This window comes from Thermobia domestica, chromosome 2 (genome assembly GCF_964235325.1).
Source record: "Thermobia domestica chromosome 2, izTheDome1.hap1.1, whole genome shotgun sequence".
NCBI classification, from domain to species: domain Eukaryota; kingdom Metazoa; phylum Arthropoda; class Insecta; order Zygentoma; family Lepismatidae; genus Thermobia; species Thermobia domestica.
Window position 1 is genome coordinate 214,539,352 of NC_137455.1, and position 19,236 is coordinate 214,558,587.

A 19,236-nucleotide genomic window follows, 5' to 3' on the forward strand; every position below is an offset into this window, starting at 1 on the left:
AATGCTTTTCCATCTGATTTTCAGATGCTTTCGAGAAAATCACCTTCTGTAATACCAACGTTAACAACAAGGCCTAAGAAATGAGTGGTAGATTGGAAACCAAGGGGAAGGGTAGAAAAGTCGTGTTAAGGAGACGTTTAGAATTCTAAGGAAATGAGAATCCGATGTTCCCAGGAAATTGTCCCTGGGTGGAGGCGTAGAATAAGACCACACCTAAAGAGCACTTGGTTAGGAAGCAATTAAACCACTACTACTTTCCACAAAATCCAGTTCGGTAATCTTCAGGAAAAATCTTAAAAAGTGATGATGAAGTGAAGGAATATCTGCATCTTGATTAAAGATTTGAGTCTTTGAAAGTACTTGAGGAAACTAGATTTCATTATTTCAGTCTCTCTTCACACAATATTAAAAAAATATCTTCCCAAATTATCCTTGCGTTCTCAGTTTTGTTTACCAGATCAATAATCGTTCTTGACGATACAGTAAACTGTAAGCTCTAAATAATACATTTAAAGGACTATTAAATTTATTTGGCAATACTTGTTTGTTTCTTTTAAACTACAACAAAACAAATAAATTGAATGTAAGTAATTAACTTATAGAAATCAGTCGTAATGGAGTAAAAGAAAAGTTAATTGTGTTGTTCTAATAAACTTTAAGATGTTGATCCGATCTATTGTCTTGTAACATACTTTACAGTAATATTAATAATACTGATAATATAGAAAAATGTATATATTTATCTCTCGAAGTTAGAACTGAAATAGGGTGAAAAATATTTAAGATTTTAGTATTTGTCGAAATACATTTTGGTGGTATGATATGCTTGTATCATAAATCTTTATTTTAACACAATGCAATAAATCGCAATCCTAACTGGAATTCAGTACTTGAGTCAATTATCGAACAGACTATAGGGAAAATGAATTTCTATAAAAAAGATGACATAAGTCATTTTGAAGGAAAACTTCACTCAGTTGTGAAGAGAAATATTTTATATTTCATTAAAACATAGTTTAAAAATAACAATGTCTTACTGAGAAAGTTATGGTTATACTTACATACTGCACCTGAGGAACGCAAGTTGCGTATAAGATGATATAACATGTACTAGAGAACTTGATTTCTTCTTCCAAGTTTCTGCTTTAGAAAATTTAATTTTATCTTGTTATCGATAACGGCAAAGAAACGCTGTTAGTCATTTCTTTTGTATCATATTTTGGGAAAAGAAAAACATAGATATAAATGTTAACAATATATCTTTTGTTTTGGTTCAGTACTCCTGACTGGAATAAGGGTGAATGAGATACATTGGATTGCTTATGGTTTTTACCTTGACTATTGTTAAGGGAATGAGAATGTTATGATATGATTTCGGATTTTAGTTTGAATATCCCTTTATTAGTAATTTTTATAACTCAGCAAATTATATCTGTAAAGCAAATATATATAACTATGTTAGTATGCCATTCAGTTGTTTCATTAGTTTTGTTCTAGGTAGACAAATTTTTTCTTCACGACTATTTTGGTACTATAAAATAAATTTTACATGTAAATTTTGTCTATCTAATATATTCCTGTTCAATGCTCTTGGATATTTCCTTTCTTTTCTTTCAGACAACTTTATACGGCGAATCAGAACAAACAAAATCACAAGTCATTAATATATATATACTTTGCAATGCACAGTTTTGCAAACTACAGGATTTTGTTGTAAAAATGGTATGCACACCCTCCGCTGTTTATGTTACATCGACTATCTTGGAAAGTAACTACTCGAATATCACACTTATACTCAAAATATGAAATTTTGCACATTTCCTTCTTATTCTCTTCAACTTTGGATCGAATAAATATTTCCTCCTATAACAGTTTTCGGAAACTATCTGAATTCTGGGCAATAAAACATGACAACAATACTAGGGAAAATAACATAATCCTCAAAATCCAGCGTCATAAACACTATGGAACATACCCATTTGTAACTAAGATAATTTACACCAATTACCAATAACATGGGAGCAGTAGGATACGTTCACGTTGATATATGCAAATTAATAGAAATAATATCATTGAAAGTACTATGATCAGAGGCTGCAAAGCGTAAACAAAATAAAGGAATATTAGGCTAGGTTCATTTTAATCTAGTCTAAGGTCTCTTTATGTTCTGAAATAGTACATGCCTTTCAATAGAGGAGCTACTGTGATGACAAAATTAAGCGAATGTTATGAGTAGAACTTATTATCTATGTATCAGTACTAGTCAAATACAAAATTGTACTCATTAATATATTTGTAGTGGAGACGTTGATATATATCTTATCACGTTATAAAAACTCACACTAAATTTTCATATATAGTCACAAGAATACTCTTTTCCTGAAACGATGATTTCATGTTTCTGTTCCGCATAATTGGAAAACGATTTCTTGACTATGTTAATTAAGAAAAGAGAGATTTTAATTTTTCGTTTCAAGAAACGGTGACGAAATTAGATTGATTTCCTAGTTGAATAGTTGACTTGTACATAAAGCACTTAAAGGCAGTGCTTAAGCTTCATCGTTAACTAATATGTTATGTAGTTGATTTACAGCACCAGATGAATGATTACTTTTTATTTTCAATTGTAAAATACGAGCATTTACAAAATACCGCAAGTACACTGAATAAAGAATTACTTTCCCTTAACCAATTTTGTGCTATGCTACAATATTTCTTCAGAAAAATATTGTCTTCACTTGAAAATATATCAATTACTGTATTTGTACATTTTAAATCTAATTAACATTATTGTTTATTTTAAATGTTTGCAAACCGGATGATTCACAAAGGTCTATTGGATGAACAAAGTTAATGCTTGTGTTGATAATCAATGGCTAGAGACAATATATATATATATATATATATATATATATATATATATATATATATATATATATATATATATTTGAAGAGGAGTGTTAGCTAGCGTTGGATAATAGTCTAAAATTGATAAACGCAACTTAAGAGCTAATTTTATTTTTTACTGTTAATATCATTTGACTACACATTATAGATTTTCTAAGATAAGGGTCTCTAGTATTAAACGTCACTGGTATTGTGACCAAAAGTAATGCCATCCATGTACAGCTATAATTTGGAGATAAACAAAAGTTAAACGTGCATGACTATTTCTTACTATGATCATGAGATCATGGACGTGCACATCACGAAACTATGAACTTGTTAGACACACTTAAGATACTTTTATCTGCTAAGAATAACTTAAGCTGCGATTATATAAGTAGCCTTTTAAAGTATTAAGAGAGCATCAGAAATTATCAAAAAGCTGTAAAGAAAACTGGATATAGACGAAAAATCTTCTTCATCAATGTCCTCTCCACTATCTGTAGGGTAAGCAAAATTGTAATGAAAAATGAATATGTTCTTTTTGATAACAGATAATCACTAAACATGGGAGGAGTATACTGCTGTTCTTAGTCCATTTTTGTATTATTAACAGGAGCCAACAGTTGCATCTAAATCGCATTTGTGTTGATCTTAGAGAACATAAACAAAGTATGTTTGCTCGACAGTGTCTCCATAGAACACGTTCACATATGTAACATGTAAAGCATCTGTTTTTAGGTCTATAATCATAATGATCACACTTCTAGAAAGACTGTACCAGCCCCATTTACATCTTTGACATAATTGGAATTATGGATGAATGCCTCTACTGTTTGAAGTTAATACATTTTAGATCAGTATTTCGTGTTTCAATCGAGATGTTATTTTGAGTTCAAATAAACATTATTAAAAAAAACATTTCTTTAACATTTTATGAACTGTAATAATGAATTTCAATGTTAAAGTTTCAATGGCTTTACAGAAAATAGTACATTTAGCTCCCTCAAGATTGATGTCACAATTTTGAAAAGATGATGTCCAAATTATTTGTAGTCAAAAAAACATGTACAAATTTTTGACGTCTTAATTATTTAATTGATGTTAAATAAAATGTCATATAGGTTACTTTCATGAGAACGAAAGAACCTGTATTGGTGTTGTTATTTTACTTAAACTATTTAATTATATCCCCTTATCTTTACATATTTATTTTTATAACACATGCTATTAACCTCATTGAGTTATCTTTAAACCCACACTAAAGAAATAAGAAAGATGGAAATATAATATTGTAAACGTATGTTATAAAAAGACAAATTTATTTTCATAACGAAGCTGGTTATACATTTCGTATTTTGTACAAATATCTACATGTTTTACGAAAGGATTATTTGTTATATTTAAAAAGTTATACTCTTTACCTGAATTTATTTAATATGATATTGTAATTATAGTACAATACTGAATGTTAAAAATTAAATATTCAATTCCATATTATTATCTGGAAATTAATCCTTAAAGATGCATTTTGCTGTAACTTTGAAAAATAACAATTATCATAAATATACTTCTTTATGATGAACGAAACACATCAATTTTACTAATCACCGTATCATTTTAAGAGAGTCCCTTGTAAGTATGTACAAAGAAAAACCAACACTACAGACAGCTGAAGTTCTTGTTGCGTCACCATTGTTCTGTGAATGCACAACAGCATATAGTCTATGTTTATCATAACATTAAAATTCATCTCCTGTGAAAGTTTCACAATCCTTTCACTTCACAAAAAATGCAAATCTGATATTTTATTTATTTTCCTTTAACACATTTTATGAATACTCTTCATATCAAGTGAGATGTTTGTGCGATGAAAGTAGCTGACGAATCAAATAGTATTATAGATATACAATGCACTTATAGAAATCTTATGTATCAATTCAATGTTTCTATGTAAATGTTCAAATAAATACAATAATTTAAATCAGTTACAACAATTACAAGGTACGTTGATTGTAGATAATATATAAATAATATAACATAAAGGTAATTTTTGAAACAATTAGAAAATCATTTTTTACAATACCAGAAGTAATTAATCCAGAAACTATATATTAACTACATCAACATATTTTAGGATGAATTTCGGTTATTATTTTCTTTCCGTAATTAAAAATAGAAGAATGTTTACAAAGTGCCACTACCCTACTGAGTCATGAAACATACTTTGGATTATGGATGTTTTTCCTTCATACATATTGTTTAATCCCTGAAAGAAACTTTAATAAATCAAGACCATGACAGTCTCCTCTTTTCGTCACTATTATGGAACAAACCTAACAATTCTGTGATTCTTTCTGAAATAGAATATTTGCATGCTTTGCAATTGTTTCTTTACAGTTTCTCTTCACTCAGATTGGGTATTGATTTGTTTACACTGTTCAGACGAAAATTCACTTCTGAGCATCTATTAAGACCAAACTAATTCCAATACCTAACAAGTAGTATTCTAACAAAATATGCCATAAATTTGAATCTGTATACTGTCTCTGAAATTATTTTACAGCAAGTTGTAACTCAAAAGTTGTAGTAGTAGTAGTTTTTGCCATCAATTTCTTACCAAACGTTTTTACATTCTGTCGAAGCTGAAATTAGTGTCATGTTGGCTGGACGTCCAGTTTTCCATATTGATCGTTTAGAATAGTCACATTAGTTGGCCCAATATGCTACTTTTTAGCGGAAAATCTGAAGAAGAATGGAACTTTTCATCATTTTTATTTGAAACGCTTTTAGTTTCACATTTTTGTATTTCTGTAGAAAAACTCCGAAATATTGGATTTTGGTAACTTACTGTTTATATGTTTATACTTCAACTTATATGTTTATACTTTATATGTTTATACTGATTATATGTTTATAATTCAACATATAATAATCCGAAAAAATATAAATGCAGGTAGGATTAGAATTTATTTGGTAGAGAACTGGCCATTTTATTTAATATGTTTTTAAAGTGCTAAAATCAGATCAATAAATTCGTATTGCATATCGAAATTTGTTAACATGCTGAGAATATTCGAACATTATTGAATTGAAATACAGAAATACATATCTAAAACGACATAAATGATTTATGGAAATTTATAATTTTAGTGATCAATTATAATTTGATCAAAGAATTTAATCTAATATGAATAAAGCCACACTTAATAAATTTTTCAGATAATTTTTACTAATGTCAAATAATATGGAATTTTAGGACTATTTTTGATGACATAACCAGACAATAAATAGTCTTTTAAGATGTACTTTTGAAATAAATACGTACTTCTATATATTCTATACGTAAAAATGTTGAAACAACACCTATAATCTTGATTCTGATTTTAAAATTGTGCATAATCTCACTGAATAACCGTACAATAACCGTTGAAGTACTGTAAAATCATCTCCTGATTAATAATTTTAAAATTTTAATTAACTAGTGAACATTGATTTAAGACAATGTTACGAATTTGAATTAGTTAAGGTAGATCTAAATCAGTATTACATTTCATCAATAGCTTCCCTTTATATACTGATCTACATTCAATTAAGATGAAAATATGATATAATATTATATCACTACGAGGGTTAACTAAAATGACCTAGAATGTTTTTATTGCTTGTGTGTTTTATTCGTGTAATACACTTGCTTGTTTACAATTTGGTGTAATCGTTTTCAAAGAAGTCTTCATCGAGTTGAATGCACTTGACCTACCGTGCCGGCAAGTGTACTTCGATATCTTGTCCAAAACAGCTTTGGTCTTTTCTAAGGGAGCTGAGTTTGTGGATCATGGAGGATGGAATATAAAATATTTCTGCGAGAAAAATATTGGGAGTGTACACACGTGTAGGCATGTATTATCTTAGTGAAGGGTCAATGGGAAGAGTGTAGTTTCAGTCATTTTTGCAAGAAAATACAAAACATACTTGCAATATCCATTTTATGTGGCTGGACTTCACAATTGGTACATCAATCCACATCTGTCGAAAAACGTAATAATCATCATTTTTTCTCCTGATTGAACAACCTTTACTTGCTTTTGGGTTGGAAAATCAAATGTTTGCATACTGAGCTAACCTGTTTGGTTTTCGGTCCTTAACGGTAAAGCCAAGTCTCATTATCTGCAATAATGAGAAACAGGTATGCATCCCATGGTCCACTGTCAGATGTGTCAGTTCGCTATAAACTATCATTCGCACGATCTTCTGCTGAAGAGTTAATACTCCTGACACCTTCCTCAAACGCATTCAAGTGTTCAAATAATCGGGGAAAATCGAAAACGCATTGTCGTGTGAAATGCGTAACATGTCTTCAAGTCTGACAATTGTTAACCCTCGGTCTTCTCAAAAATAATTAGGGCTAGTGAATTGCAACTATCAATACAAGTTACTTATTCTTTGCTGAGATACATACAAAATATGTTTTGCTAACTTGTCCTTGTAAAAGAGAAATGTCTAAATGTTTTTCTCATATTCTAAAGGAAACTTATATAAGAGAAATTTAGTTAGTTATCCCTTCATCTAATAGAAACACCATACTGTGAAATAAAATCAATCATTCAAAACTCTTTTATTGCAAACTAGCATTCGCATAACTGGGGAATTCTCTCCCAGACCACCATACTTGCTCGGACTTTTGCTTCGCATCTTACGCTCACACGGTGAAATGCGTTTATGGTATTATTCATTGCGAACATTATATATTACTTTTCCTATTAGAATGCACATTTTGATGAAAGTGACGTAATTAAAACTCATTTCGTTGTAAGTGCAAATAGTCTTCAAAAATGCAATGCTCATCTTTTTCTCCTGATGATGAGAGTGATAACCTCGGAATTAACTTTGTATGCTCTCGTTAAAGCGGAATTTTCGGTAATGGGACGTACACCCACTTGTTTTGAATAAGGAGTACATACCAAGTGTCATATCCCTAACATATATCTAATCTCAAGAAATTTTGAGATATTTGCTGTTAGTATAACAACTGCAATCCTCACCATATCTTCCCTTCACCCTTTCCTTTACTTCTACGGGAAGCCTAAAAAATACTGAAACACGTCTTTAATTATTTTAAATTAAATGTTCAAATTCAAATATCATGTTTCTAACTTAACAGATTTTGAGATATAACAATTCTTTCTAAACTATTGAAACTCCCACTGTTTTTCTTCTTACCTTTTTCTTCCCTTATAAGGAAATCGTCAAAACAAACTGAAATTAAAAAAAAATAAATGAAAAGTCTAAATAAATCATTTCATGTATCTAGCATAAATGGTTTTCAAGATTTATCATCCTATTATAACAATTTTAACCTTACACTTTCTTATTCGGGGCTTTAAGTTTTTCTTTTGTAGAGAAAATATGAAAAAGAGTAAAACTCGTGTCGAAGTATATTAAATGAGAAGACCATTTGTCTTAAAACAAAATCATGTCTCCATTTCAAATATTTGGAGATATGGACATTTTACTGTAATAATTGCCACTCCCATTTTCATATTTCCGTCAAATTTCTAGAATCACTTCTTCAATAGCAGCTTACGTCACAAATCCTATGCATTGTCAAACTTTCAAGTTTCTAGTTTGCCCTGGCAACCTATCCTATGCAGTTTGGCCTGGACGTTGATCAGTCAATCATTCATTGACTCAGGATGACTGGTTTTTAGAATAGAGATAAAATGAAGTATAAATTTTTAATTAGATTTACCATATTTCTTCTATTCCAAACCAATACATTTTGGGGAAGGTAGTATAAATCTTTCAAAGCAGACTTCCTAATATGACATTTATTTTCAATTCTTCCACCGGTAGAATGTACTTAATCACACAAAGGCGACTTATAATTTTATTCAAATTAATTTATAAATAATGACGACTAGGAAGCTAACTCGCATCTTCAATACAATGATTATATAAAAAACTGCACGTAACGACGTAGCGCACTAAGCGTTTTGTAGTACATATGAAGAAGTTAATGAGAAACATATAACATGAAACATATTTTATAATACTGCAATGAGTATAGTGTACAGAAGAAAGGAGTAAAATATTTTCATAACTGGAAACTGGGAGAAATATAAATCAACTGGATACCAGGACAAGAGATATTAAACTATAACTATCTCAGTCAAAACGTGGCATGAATAATTTTAATTATAGTGAAAGTTAAAGTGTGAGTCAGTGATGCTTAAGTTTATATTAATGATATAGAAATGAAATAATTTCATTTTTTTTTTTGTATAAATACGTAAACAACACTTATTTGAAGAAAAGTGGCTGCTAGTGCCAAGCAAGAAAGCAGTAAATCCCGTCAATATTATAATAGGTATCAGTATTATTCAAGAGCTCTTCAAGAAAAAAATATATGTTAATTATAATAAAGTGTAAATATATATAGTGTCCAAACTATATATATATTGTGGCCACAATATATATTTACGTTTTATTATAATTAACACATGCTTTTTCTTATATATAGTATAAGGAAATGTATCAGTTTGATGTTGCTTTAGAACGGAAAAAGAGAATAGTCACACATTGAGAATATTTCCAAGAAAACCCAACTTAAAAATGTTTTCAAAGATTTTATTTTAATGATTGCTAATGAACAAATACATACTGGGTCTTCGAATGCACCAACACTACAGTCGAAATATCGAAGTGAACGATTTACGTGAGAAGTATTTTTTCTTGTTACGGAAACTACAGTTCCATGACACTCAATTTGGAGATTTCGCAAGTTATATGACCATATATATATATATATATATATATATATATATATATATATATATATATATATATTATAGACCTTGGACGGAGCGTGAACTACTACGCTTCCCTTAACATTAGTTCGAAGGTTCGGTTCTCCAGCTGAGGAAATGTACATAGTATAGTTATGCACTCAGTATAACATAACAAAATAATTTTGATAAGTAGCCTACATTTGGAATTTATAAAGAGCCTCCTCTTCTAGACTATCAATGTTATGCCACAATTCTTTGTATGATTTATTCAGCTTTAGTGATGTAGTACAGAAGTATAATTTAATTAAATCCACATTATTTGCTTTGAAACTACACTGGCTACTTTAATGGGTTTCTACATTGTTCATAATTGTTGCTGTGAATATTTGGAAAACAAACGCTGTATTTTTTCCTTTTATTAAAGGTGAATTCCAATTCCTATTTCAGAGTTAATAACAACTTAGGTAATGCAGTACTGCTTCGTGTAACCTCTTTGCTTTCTTCATTAGGATGGTAATATAAACAACAATAAAGAAGCAATTGCTTAAATGATTGTGTATTACCCATGTCGCCCAATTTCGCGAAACCGTTATCTCCTAAATTATATATATAAATTAAATCCATCAGTTGGATAGTTTCAGCTCAGTTGTTCAAAAATCTTGTCACGGCTATAAATGTATTAATTGAATAAAGTCTTTTCCGCCACAGGCACTTTTAATGGATATAGTGCAATTGTATTTTATAAAATCAAATGAACACATATAAATGTCTTTAAGGAATTTATTAATGTGTAGCTTACATACTGTTGTTGATTTTCGGTATAACTATTTTTTTGTTTCTGTAACTAATTTAGGTATAATTTCGTATTAAGTAAAATACGCGTGTGAGTTAGCTACTGTTTCTATTGTTCTTAATTTTAAATACATACGTCCACTATTGAAAAGCCTACATTGAAGTTTTAGAGACCGAGGAAAAATATTAAAATTTTTAAAGTAATTAGGAAATAAAATGCGTATTAAAATTTATAATAGAAGAACATGCCTAGATTGGTTATATTAAATAATATACGTTATTTCTTTGTATAAAAATACAGGGTCTTTATAAAGAATCACTACCTTACAAACGTTTTCCATTTGTGCTGTGTGTTAAACCAATGTACTTTTATTTTTGCAGAGTGTGAACAAACTCAAGAAGTTCTTTCCTTGGAAAGATAAAGTTATTTCACCATTAGATTTCAGCTCCAATTGATTTTAACTAAATCTTCAGGCATCATGAGATCTGTGGAGCTGTGCGATTGCAAATTCAGTGGAGAAGAGTATGTTATTTGATTTACTGAAAGTAGTTCAGTTATCTCCGTTCAAAGTGACTCTTGGTATGAGTGATCGAGACAAACATTTAAGAATTTTGTAAGTGGCTGCAAGAATTTAAGGAAGTAAAACGTGTCTTGAAAAGAAATTCACCCGAACGACCAGGCATATCCCAAAAGAGCTGTGGAACAAATGAGAATGTTTTGCAGGAGAAGCTCCGAAAAGTCTTTGAGACGTCGAAGTTCGGAAGTTGCGGTCCCATCATCTACCATACACGAAGGGATACGTAAGAGACTGAAATTGTTTGCTTCCAAAATTCAACTGATGCTCCAAATTAAAACCCAATAATACCTAAAAGAATAGCATTTCTGCTATCACAATCGATACAATTGATGACAATAAAAAATTCCTAATCAGTGTGATTTTAGTGACAAAAACATCACATAACTGTAGGATTTGATGGTGCATACCACGTTATGAATTGCTAGAACACAAACGCAATTAACCGAAAGTGAATGTGTACTGTGAACTGGCAGATATCCATGTTTGGTGCAAATAGGTATAGTGAACAAAGTGAGAACGTCTTGAATATCTTGTGTTTTCCTAAATAAATTTCGTTGAGCGAGTACACAGACCACTACAAATGTAATATGGAGGATCAAAGTCTTATTTCAAGAATGTCTTATGAATGTTTCCTTAGAAGTGATTCTGGTAATTTAAAGAAAGTGGGCATATCTGCAAAAGGAAGTCAACAGGCTGACCAGAATTTGATGGAAAGAGAGTTGATCGTATGCGAGCGACTTTCTCCAAAAGTCCACAAAAATTAATGGTTCGTACAAGTAAAGGACTGAACATGAAGCAGAAAATAATAAGGGTGATTCTACAAAAAAAACAAAAAAAAACTTTCAAATTTCACTCATGCTAATTGAAATTGTTGCAGGCGATTAAACCCACTTACACGGATAAGGGACTTGAGTTCTGCAAAACCTTGTTCAAAGAGATGATTTCATTGAAACAATTATGTTTAGTGATGAGGCCGTTTTCTATTTTTTGAGGAAAATAAACAACAAAATGTGAAGTTCTTGGCTTTGGGAAGTAAACGTGTCTATATCCGTGACTCCTCCGAGGTGAACATCTTTTATGCAGTCATCCGCAAACAAGTGTATGATTCTATGTTTTGGATGTTTTTTGACACTGTAAGTTGATTTTCCTACCCTCACATTCTGCACATACAGCATTCCCAGCAGCTAGAAAAGGAAACGATACACTTTATTTTCGAGCAGAAAGGGACACCCACACATTGGCACCAGATGTCAGAGGCAATTCCACGAAGATTACTAATCAAAAAAATAGGACGAATTACCGAGAGGATCAGGTTCTTCTTTCTTGCCCTTTCTCTTTGGTCGCAAGATATCAACCTTCTGATTTTTAGTATGACTATGTTAGAAATCAATTGTATCAGTCATCACTGCCAAACAATTAACTTAACTATGAGTATGCATTCAAGGAGTGTTTGCATTTTTTTATTGACTCTGAGACATTGAAACGTGTGTGTGTCAAGAATTAGATTGTTAGATTATTGTGTGCCTAAGAACAGAAAGCACCCATTTTGTGCGTCTTTGATGTAGAACGTAACATATATTGAAAACCTTTTTTGAGTTCTTCCCTCATTTAACATCAGTAGCATATCATTGTCAATAAATAAACGCAATTTATTAAATTTCGGCCTCTGGAAGATAATTTACACGTACCTTGCATTTTATTACTGGTATTTGTTACTACATAGTTAGAGGTTAACGCTTCGTGAGTCAAGCGTGCAGTACGTTTGTACGACAAGGTGATGAATAAATTATCGTGATTTGCGTTGCAAATACGGTCGTGGTTAGTTCTAAAGATGTGCAAGTTATAACTGAAAACAATGCGCTTTTAATGTAATAATAACGTGTACTCTCTTCAAGCTGCAATCTTGTTCAATGTTGAGTTTATTTAGTTAGAGTTTGTGGCCTTGAAATCTGTTTGCGTTTACCAATATATTACAAGAAATTACAGATTTTCGAGGAAAATTATGGTTAAGAAACTTTACTGCAGCAAATAATATTTTCATACTTCAACATTTTAAAGAAAGGATAAAGACCATTTTTGTGGAAGCATCATTTACAGTCTTGTAGCGAAGTACTCTTCATTTTTGTTGTCGTTTTCTTTCTTTTTTCTTGTATTGGCATCTAGATATATATTAAAACACTCGCAAAATGAACTGTTTCAGTATTCTTCACGAAGACTTAAACCTTGAAATAACTTTACAGAATAAGTCCTGATGATACTAGCACATACACTCACATTATAAAGTAAACTAAAGAACTTTTTTTTTTGGTTGTGAAGCATACTGATGCGTATCTAACATACCTAGTTTCTAATAGAAAATTGACTTTATTACTAGGATACGAAGTTCAAACAAATCATAACTGCTTACAAATCACTCATATTTCCTACGTCGGTTAAGGTTAATATTGTAATATACAGGACGAGTATTGTCTATTTAATCATTCCTGCAAGGAAATAACTTAAAAATTTGAAGTGCTACGAAATAGTACGATTAATAGCCAATGGTAAGTGATAGTACGTCATAGTCTAACTATCATTGTTTGCCAAATAAGGAGGAAGAAACGACAAAAGAATTAATAATAAACTGATGTGAAACAATGCCTGCCCAGTTTCTTCAATCATTACCTCAGAAATGCAAAAAAATTCCATGTACTCCTTATTTATTTGTTTGATTTTTTGTGGCTCTCTAAAATTGGAACTAAGATGAAACTTATTTTTTCAAACAGTCACAAAGAATGAGAAAAATGTGAGGACTATGCCAAAATGTGGGTCGACCATATGTTCCAGGTTTGAGTGAAATACCTTCAATTCGAGGGAGATACTTTGAAAAGAAACATATGCATTAGCATGTTAATAAGTATCCAACAAAGATGTGAATTTATATTCGTACTACTATCTGCAGGGTTGGAATTTTAGAGATATGTACTACTAAAAGAATAAAAGTCTAACGCCTATAAGTAACCACTCTTTGTATGTTTCAAAAAGCAAAAAGATATCTCTAGGAGAAACATCATGATATATTATTAGAATAGCTCCAAGTTAATGAGTTAATTACAAGAGCTGGAACTAATTACACGGGCTGCATTTTATTTACTGCAAACCTAATGATGCGAAGATGGTCACTTTGGATAAACGTACATAGGAACACACACACACACACACACACACACACATATATATATATATATATATATATATATATATATATATATATATATATATATATTCCGAATCAAATTCCTATATTCATTTTACTGTCTTCATAATGTCTTTTATTGCGCATTAGGTATAAAAGAGTATGTTACTATATTTTATAGCATATGCATATGTTATTCTTAAAATATGTTTCATGTTATGGTATATAATGTAGTAGTTCCCAACCTTTATGAGTGACGCGCCACTTTGCTGAACGCCTATGCTATAGCAACACACTTATAATAGTTTTCGCTTATAATAATAATAATAATAATAATAATAATAATAATAATAATAATAATAATAATAATAATAATAATAATAATAATAATAAATTTTTACAGTGTAACACTATACGTTCCTTTAAAGGAGTGAGTATATAGAATATTGTACATCTTTGCTTCCACTGGAGGCGATGACTGATACAATCTGTCTCAAAATTGATCTCAACTAATTATAAATGGTTCATGGTTTTTAAATGCTAAAATTTCGCTACACACACAAATATGGGACTGCGTGACACGCTGGTTGGGAACCACTGGTGTAATGCAGATTTTAAGCACTATACTTTGATGTATGTAACGTCTTATTCAGCATAACGTGTGTGAACGCTGCACTTAATATAGCAATTATAGCTTACTATATTGTCTGCACTGTACATCTATCTTCTATCTATGCCTTTTTTGTTACTTTTAAATTTTAGTGTAAATTGATTTAATTTATTTGAAATTACTGTTTCATCTGCACTTAACATATCCTAAACCATACTGAGTCTTTCGCCCCTGAGATGCTGTTCGTATCTTAACTTCACGGTACATAAGTCACAGACAGTTAGGTCTAACTTCACTTGCCAGCTGGCAGTTGGCTAGTAGATTTGCAAAAAAGGTTAGAATGCTTAGAATCAAACTAAGATATTGCAACATGGATAAGAATAAACTTTTCATAAAAATGCTCTTCGTTTTACGATTTTATTTCGATGAAGTTGGAAATGTTGTTTAGATCGTCAAGAAATTTGTGTTGTTTGTGGGCAACATATGTGATCAGAAACAACATTCGAAATATGGTTCAGTCGCTTATATTCAAGAGTTTTGATGTGCAAGATGTTCAACGAAGTGAACAACTAATCACAATAATAGAGGATGATATCCTGACAAAAGTCGTACAAGACAGGCGTATAAGTAGTCAAGACATCACTAACCAGTGTTGAACCATTTAGAGTTTGGGTAACACATGATCTGACTTTAAGACACTTATTCGATTGACTTTCTACCTGCAAGTCTCTGCTGAAACATAACAAACTCAAAACATTTCTGAAGCAATTGATCATGAGTAATGAAGTACCTGACAAACACTAGTATATTTAATACTTGTATATTAAGTAGTCGAGTGGAAACCCAGAAACTTCAGCCATATTTTAAATCATTTATGGCATGAAAATAATAACATCAGGTAAAATAATTGTTATATTGTAAAAATTGGGTTTTCAAGGATATGCTGAGAAATAATGAATAAATTTAAGATTAATTATAATTTTGCCGCCAGTACCAGGGTCCAGCAACTATTTGCGTTTTAGAAACTATGCCTTATTTTAGTTTGTCTATAAAGCATGCTTCGAGAGATAAAAAATATATTTTAAAGTTTTCAGAAGTTAATCATGTGTGATATACTATTTAATATTATACAAGAACACTTAGACATAATGGCCAGTTCTGGAAATCCAATATTTCAAGCAGAATTATAATAAAAAACTTGTTTAGACATACATATAGATAATTACACGATAATCATGAAATATGTAATGTACTCTACCTTAAGTTCGGTAATGAAAATTTAAGAATAGAAAACTTACTGTAAATGCGCTGCAGTGAACTCATATAAATATGCAGATACATTACATGATAGTTTTAAACATATCGTAATAATAAATGGGTGTTGTACGTGTAACATAAATAAAAATAATATAACTGTCATTTGAAAATACACGTAGTAATTTTTAATTATATTGTAAATGAAAGCTTTTTCCACATTTCTCTGCAAGGACACGCAATAAATTGAACGGGTCTATAAGTTAGAACAAAAATATGAAGTTGAAAAATATTTCGTCCAGAACTAAATTAAGACACTCTTGGAAAAGAAGAAAATTGGAAACTAGACTTAGGAACATCCTCTATGTATATTTTTTGCTGTACAAAAATATCATTATAATGAAGATGAGCTCCGGATTTAAAATTAAAAATGCGTGTCATAACGAACTCCGAAATTATGTAATCTTTCAAGACTAATGAAAAATTTAAACTCAAAAGGATAAGAAAAGATAATAAAAATACTACTGAACTTGGAAGAAGCATAAATATTATAGTGGCTCTTATACAAATATGTCTCCCTTTATTATCTTCTTATATCCTGGTTTTTATTCAGCTGCTTGTTCTTTTCTTCAACAGCTTCAATCACAACTATGACTACAGAGTTATAAGGCTGTTCACAGGAGAATTTTCATCAAGTGTTACATTTTCCCTTTTTTTTCCAAGGTTGTTTGCCAGAAAGAAAAAAAGGAAAAGTAAAGAAACAAGATGTTCGTCTTACAGAAGTATGCAAAAAAGAATGTACAAACCACACACTATATTCCCATTCACAAGCAGTCTTCACACTTCACAGTAAACTCTTGATTGGGTCCGAACGTCATCCCTCTATGGGATCCCCTGGTTGCTATGACAACGCTTGGTAACGACAAGTCACTGTCATCTGCAGAGCAATGCTGTGTCGGAAGGCCTTCTACTACAACATACTCGAAGAAGGAGGGGAAAGAAAGAGGAGTTCCACCCCTGTACAAGTCTTAGAATGCTCCACCAGCACGCCAAAAGAGCCCAAAGGGATGATGACGTCAATCTAGTAGAGGAACTTTTGCTTCCATGCTGCATAGCTGCTGGCTTCTCGCCTATGAAACAGAAAAAATAAAAAAATTCAATATATAAAAATATTTTTGTTTATCCTGAAAATACTATTTGGTATAAAGTATTTTGTTCTTTAATTCCAATTAATATAAGCCAACATTAAAAAAAATACGGTTGATAAGAAAGTTACTTTTAGATATAACATTTGATAAAAATAAATTTAATTTTAAAAATCGTATCCTGGTTATTTCCCCAATATTAAAAAAATATTTATTATTTAAATTTAAATCCAAAATTTTATAACTTTTTATTTCATATTAGGTTGTTATATAATATTTTCTTAGATTTGGTTTGTCTTTCATCTCGAATAAGTTTTCATTTCCGTGTACTTAATTAATTATATTACTTGTTAAACAAATACCAAAAAAATCATATCAAAACCAGGCCGATAACCAAACTGAAAGACAGCAAGAATTTGTGTATGGGTTGTCAAGTAGCATCAAGAAAATAAAGAATATAAATTGTATCCTAGTTTTTCTAGCTATGTAGATGATTAGCCAAATATGTGTACCTGATGTACATGAATGAGTTAAAACCAAATAGTTGAGGTTATGGATTGTTATCTGATTCGGCTTACTGAGTTGAAATTTTAACTTCAGCATTTTGGATACAGTATGTTAGGCACTTGAATTTGAATTTGATTCATCACTTTATTAGAGCTGAAAGAACTGCACCTTCACAGGGTAAAAGTATGTTGCCTCTTTTCATGCTTCAGGCCACCTACATTATGCTAAATTTACGCATTTGTACATTCAGGAGATGCAAAATTTGGAGTCCAAAATCCCTGACTAAGAATATGAGAAGTTCGCCATTCAAGGTTATTCACGATAGGAAGTGACAAATTATGGAGTGGTGTATGAAGTGATATGGTTGTGAAACAACAATTAATGCGTGCAATAAAAAACCTTTGGAGGACTTACAAGAGGTCGAAGTATAACAGACAGTACTCTAGCTCAGTGGGTGTTTTCTCCACCTGGAACTTTGCGGATGTGTGAAGCCTTCGAAACCTTCAGCGGCATCTCCTCATCATCATCCAAACAATATGTAGATCTTCGAGAATCCCAGCAACAATGCAACTACAAGGTTCCTGATAAGTTTGTTCATGGCTTAATAACTATAGTCCATTTGATGTGGACACTAACAGTTTAATCTTTATCGCGACTGGAGTTATTTCTGATGCTTCAGTTAACTGCGATTCCGCGGAAACTTGCGAGAAATCCTTGTAAAGAGAATGGTTGGGGAGGATATTGAAATTTAAAATTGAAGAGATCTGACCAAGTAATATCTATTTCGTACACAAGTATATGTATTATGGTGCATGCAAATATATAGGTAGACACGAATCAATTGTTTATGTGGGTAGCATGTGTAATGAAAACAGAGGAAGATCTAAACAAATATCTAAATAACGAGTTAGTCCCTTATCCACCGGCGCTATTCCAAAACACGGAATTAAGAAAAGCAAGTTTTCAATCTGTGATCTCTTCCAGTCGAGGACTCTTAGTGATGATATCAAATAAATGTTGTCCCATGAATATGAAATTATAGTGGACGAAAGTATGCTACTTCGAAAAGTTGTTTGGCCGAGTTCAGGTATGTAGGAACAAATTTTTGAATTCTAAGTGAGAATGTGAAAACTTACTACAACAAATTATCAATTGTCGTTTTCGATGGTAATGTTGATGCTACCACAAAAGACAAGAACAAATCCGAAGGGTAAGACGCAACTGTTCAAATATTTAAGTTGAAAGTGCAAAAGTGGTTACACGTAGCCCTTTTAGGATCTTGGGTTTTTGGGTCATTTCTTAGACTTTCAGTCAAGAAGCTACTGCATCGTCGCTATTTACTTTAGGATCATGGTTCATACCTCATTCTCTTCAGACTAGAGCAAGCTTTCAAATGGTATCGCTTACATCCCCATACCATATATCAGGAGAGGGAAAAAGTGATGTCAAAAGGAAACTTTCGGGGGGAAACCTTTTTTTTTTTACATTTTGGGCCCCTCTG

At 31.2% G+C, this 19,236-nt stretch overlaps 1 protein-coding gene across 1 annotated transcript in view; it reads right to left on the reverse strand.

The window, feature by feature from the left end:
- Positions 1-14,361: 14,361 nt before the first annotated feature.
- Positions 14,362-19,236, reverse strand: part of LOC145678376 (zwei Ig domain protein zig-8-like) — a 704,183-nt gene continuing 699,308 nt past the window's right edge. The window contains exon 6 of the mRNA XM_081748450.1: positions 14,362-17,213. Within this exon, the coding sequence (XP_081604576.1) occupies positions 17,017-17,213 (197 nt within the window). The 3' untranslated portion in view covers positions 14,362-17,016. The remainder of the gene's footprint in view (positions 17,214-19,236) is intronic.